The 5,116-nt window shown below is 40.5% G+C and overlaps 1 protein-coding gene across 1 annotated transcript; it reads left to right on the top strand.

Moving 5' to 3' along the window:
- The first annotated feature begins 1,383 nt into the window (after nt 1-1,383).
- Nucleotides 1,384-4,885, top strand: LOC140161847 (uncharacterized). Its single transcript, XM_072185141.1, is given in 4 exon segments — nt 1,384-1,827; nt 1,830-3,202; nt 3,876-4,346; nt 4,595-4,885. Coding segments are annotated over 4 exon segments (2,490 nt in total). The 5' UTR covers nt 1,384-1,472.
- The last annotated feature ends 231 nt before the right edge of the window (nt 4,886-5,116 follow it).

Raw genomic sequence — 5,116 nt, 5'->3', positions numbered from 1 at the left:
GTTGAGGTCGGAGCTTTTATTTCGCGTCGAAGGCGGCGAAGTTTTCTTCTTTTTTGGGGGGGGGGGGTGGTTGTTGTTGGTGGTGGTGTGTTGTTGTTTTTTGCCCTCGAAGTACAGGGACATGAAGGTAAAATGGTTTTTAATACATATAGGGCCAACCCAGTTGTAGTAAATGAAAATATGTGCGTTTGAGCGCCCTCGGCGAATTAGCATATATTTATTTTCTTCACGTTACGTCATAATGAATGACTTGGGTGTGCGCCGGGGCGTGTTAGTGTTTGGTAGTCACTTCAGGTTGGTAGCAGCACACACGCTTTTTTAATATCCCGGTTCCGTCTCAGCTTCAGTGACGTGGCATTGGTGTTAGGCCTATATTAATATGACGGCCGCAACGAAAGAAGACATTCAAGAGTTACTGAATCAGTTCAAAAGTAGCCAAACAGAGCTAAAAAGTTCGTTTACAGAGTCACTACAGTCAGCAAAGGAGGAATTTTGGCAAGAAAATAAGAAAACAGCGGAGTGTTTTGAAAAGAAGTTGGCGACGGCCTCTGAAACAAAGTGGAAAAGAGAAGGAAATAAACGGCAGTACGAGTTTAACCAGTTAAGTTTTCGTTCCGTTTCTGTAGTACTTAAAATGATTAAATTTATTAGAAGGATAATTCAGCTCCTATTATGTTTAATAAGAAATGGTTGGCAGCAGCTTTCTGGTCAGTTGTAATGGGTCCAATGGACCGTGTCACAGTGGACCGTGTAATATCAATAGGTCTGTTCTGTGTGCAAGGTTAACTATAGCAAAAGGGCAGTGATACCCGTGGCTCACCTTTTATAGAAATTTTGTTCAATTGGTATGAGCTAATGTGTCCGAGTAAAAAGAAATCATCCAGCGTGGAAATGTATTGAATTATCACAATTGGTTGATTGGCGCGAAATGTGCGATTTGGCGCGTATATGATCTGATATGAATTGTCTCTAATAAGTGTTACGTGTTATTTACTTGTAATATAGATCTGTTGACGACCTAATAACCAAGGCCATTGATGACCCAGTTGATGGTAAGGTGCACCTACTTAAAGCGAGAGATACCATCGGTACAAGACAGAAGTTTATAAGACTGGCTGACATCAGCGAGCATGGGTGGGCGACCGTGTCAGAGTATGAAACCAATGAGTTGGCAGCTGATGAGGATGATCACAAAAGAATTCAACGGGCCGAATATCGAGCAGGAAAAAAGATCAAGCAGAAGCAAGCTAGCAAGCAAGCGGCAAAAAAGTTCAAAAAAGATGGCGGCGCTTCCGTGGGTGGTGGTTTTGGTATGCCTGGTTCTTCTAGTCAGCTTTTTCGTGCAGGAGGGTCCTTCACTGGGCCCATCAGCAGTCAAGGCAAAGGCAGTTGCTACTTCTGTGGGAAGTTCGGCCACTGGAGAGAAAGTTGTCCAGCCAGACGGCAGCAGTTTAGTACAAACCAGCCGCAAAATGCAGGAGGCATCTAAAGTAAATAGAGCTAAAGTTAAGTATGATAATTCATGTAGCGTAGATGAATGTGTCTGTATTTCAGATGATATAGTATTTGATTATGCAGATTATGAGAGAAGCGAAGGTAATATTGCGATCAAGGTTTCAGGTAGGCTAAAAAGCCACGCCCAGTTTTGGCGGGAAATTGGGGCACCACAGTTTATAATGGAAACTATTGAAAACGGATATGTAATTCCTTTTTATGACGAGCCTCCGATGCAATCATCCAAGAATAACAGGTCTGCGTATAATAATCACGAATTTGTGTCTGAGGCCATATCTGAGCTGGTAAAATTGGGGTCTGTAGAAATTTGTCAATCTCCCCACACGTTATTAACCCACTCACTGTTTCTATTCAGCCAAACGGAAAAAAGAGGCTAATTCTTGACCTGAGGATGGTAAACAAGTTCATTCGCAAGCAATCTGTTAAGTTTGAGGATATGAGAACAGCACTGCTGTTTCTTAGGAAAGGTGGTTTCATGTTCAAATTTGACTTGAAGTCCGGGTATCATCATATAGAGATTCACCCTATGCATAGAAAATTCTTGGGATTCTCATGGAATCTCAATGGTAAAGTGCGTTATTTTAGATTTTCGTGCCTGGCATTTGGTTTGAGTTCGGCTCCATTCATTTTTACTAAAATAGTTCGACCGTTGGTAAAGAAGTGGAGAAGCGAAGGCAAGGCAATTGTAGTATTTCTAGATGATGGTCTAGGTTTTGGTGGGTCTGTAGATAAAGCAAAAGAGGCTAGTGATAGTATTAAAGCCGATCTGATTAAATCTGGATTTGTGCCGAATATCCAGAAGTCGATTTGGAGCCCAACAATAACATTAGAGTGGTTGGGATATGATATTGATCTAGAATCAGGTGCATTTGGGGTCACCGGAAGAAGAGTTCAAGACATCCATCAAAGTACTACCACTATTCTTAACTACAAAGACAATAGTGGGAATTTAAATGTGAAGGCTAGACTTCTGGCTAGTGTGGCGGGAAAAATTGTTTCCACTAGCCTGGCAGTTGGAAATATAGCAAGATTAATGACGAAATCTTTACATGTCTGTGTAGAAGGTAAAGAAAACTGGGAATCCTTTGTTTGTGTGTCGGAAGAAGCCATTAGTGAATTAGAGTTTTGGCGGGAAAATATTCGTACTCTCAATTGTGCAAAAGTTGAACCGAAAACAGCAGCATCTAAAATAGTATATTCAGATGCAAGTAGCACTGGCTACGGTGGGTATGTAGTAGATATGTCGGATGATATTGCTCATGGGCAATGGAATCAAGTTGATGCAAGACGAAGCTCGGCATGGAGAGAGCTTAAGGCCGTAGAAATGGTCATGGCTTCATTTGTCAAGAAGCTTGGGAATCATGTTGTGAAATGGTTTACGGATAACCAAAGTGTTGCAGCGATAGCAACAAAAGGCAGTATGAAAACTGATTTACAAGAAATTGCTTTGAACATTTTCAGAATTTGTGTCCAAGATAATATATCTTTAGAAGTGGAATGGGTCCCTAGATCAGACAATGAAAGAGCTGATTATATCAGTCGCATTATTGATGCTGATGATTGGGCTATCTCAGATTATATATTTGAGAAATTGGACACAAGATGGGGTCCTCATACAATAGACAGATTTGCCAGTTTTACAATGCAAAGTTGCCAAGATTCGATTCGAGGTTTTGGAACCCAGGTTGTGAGAATATAGACGCATTTACTGTGGATTGGTCTAATGAAAATAACTGGTTAGTGCCACCTATCCACCTCATTCCAAGAGTCCTATTTCACATGATGCGTTCGGGGGCAGCAGAAACTCTTATTTGCCCTCAGTGGTATTCGGCCCTTTTTGGCCGATATTGTTCCCAGATGGACAGACTCCTATAGTTGGAGTGGTGGATATACAGGAATTACAGTATTTTCCTGGTATGTTTGTAAATGGCAGATACAATATAGAGCAGTTCGTTAAACAAATAGCCAGAAGTGCTATTCTGGCGGTAAGAGTCCAGTTTTAATCGAATGCGTTGAGCAAAATCGGTTGGATTTGAAATCCTAATAAATTTGATATATTAAGAGAAACATTCTGTAAATTGAGTATGCCATGATATTGGTAATGAGTTTTCGAGGAAATACAAAGAACTTTATATAAATGAAATGCAACAAATATCAAAGCTTGCAACGAAGAAAGAGTTACATGCTAATATAGCAGGAATCTATGAAGATTGATTTGGTACTCAATGCGTGAAGGACGGCATTGACAAGAAGTGAAATTTAGTAAGTAGGTAGAGTAATCAGACAATGTTAGAAATATTAGTAGGCCTAAATACATTTGACTGCGGAATTCTTAAAAATTGTTTTCATTTCATTTGCAGGTAATCTTCCAGAGTGGTATATGGTCAGATGCGGGATACGAAGAGCATGATGAACTGAACAAATTAGCATCAGAATTGCCTGGTGTGACATTAAACTCTAGAGCCGATTCAACTATAAATCAATATGGGGGAGCATTTTGCAATTGGTGCACATGGGCTGACAGATTTGGAAAGTCAAAAATTCCAGCGGATCCCTATTATGTTTCATTATATCTCATTCATGTCAGTCATTCAGCCAACACACCAGCACCTATTTTGAAAGCCACTGCTGCTATTTCATGGGCTCATAAATTGGCAGGGAGTTCAGATCCTTGTCTTTCTCCAATTGTTAAGAATGCTGCTGAGGGTTTGAAACGTAAATTAGCATCTCCTAAAGTAAAAAAGGAGCCTATAACAGCAGAAATTCTGGTTAAAGTATATGATCACTATTGTGCAGATTTGTCCATCAAGAATTTGCTTACTATTAGAACTGTAACAATGTGCTTGATAGCTTATGCAGGGTTTCTCCGTTTTGATGAACTTTCTGAGATAAAAAGAGAGCATGTAACATTTGAGTTATCACATATGTCAATTCTGATTCCTTCTAGCAAGACGGACATTTATAGGCAAGGTAAATCAGTTATTATAGCACGTCTGACATCAAGAGTTTGTCCTGTTCGTATGTTACAGAAGTATTTAGAGTTAGCTCAGGTCCAAGATTCATGTTCATTCATTTTCAGGAGTTTGTCTGCCACAAAATGGGTTACAAATTGCGCAAGGATAACCGACCAATGTCATATACTAGAGTTCGCGAAGTCATTTTGGATGCGCTCAAGCCAATAGTTGGCGACACATCAAAATTTGGTGTCCATAGCCTGCGTTCAGGGGGTGCCACAGAGGCAGCTAATGCGGGGGTGCCTGAAAGATTATTTAAGAGGCACGGCAGATGGAGGTCTGATTCAGCCAAAGATGGCTATGTCAAGGAAAGTTTACCAAAATTGCTTTCAGTTTCCCAATCGTTGGGATTGTAGATTTCCTGACTTTTACTTCATTGAGCTCACGATTCGCTGTGGCCGGTGCAAATAAATACCAACACAACGCAAGCTTATGTATTAAAAAGTGTTTTATTGGCGGGCATTGGTGTCGTTCTTTGGGAGTATAGTGGAGAAATGAAAATATGTGCGTTTGAGCGCCCTCGGCGAATTAGCATATATTTATTTTCTTCACGTTACGTCATAATGAATGACTTGGGTGTGCGCCGG

This window comes from Amphiura filiformis, chromosome 10 (genome assembly GCF_039555335.1).
Source record: "Amphiura filiformis chromosome 10, Afil_fr2py, whole genome shotgun sequence".
In the NCBI taxonomy this organism is placed as follows: domain Eukaryota; kingdom Metazoa; phylum Echinodermata; class Ophiuroidea; order Amphilepidida; family Amphiuridae; genus Amphiura; species Amphiura filiformis.
This window is presented reverse-complemented; position numbering and strand designations above follow the sequence as displayed.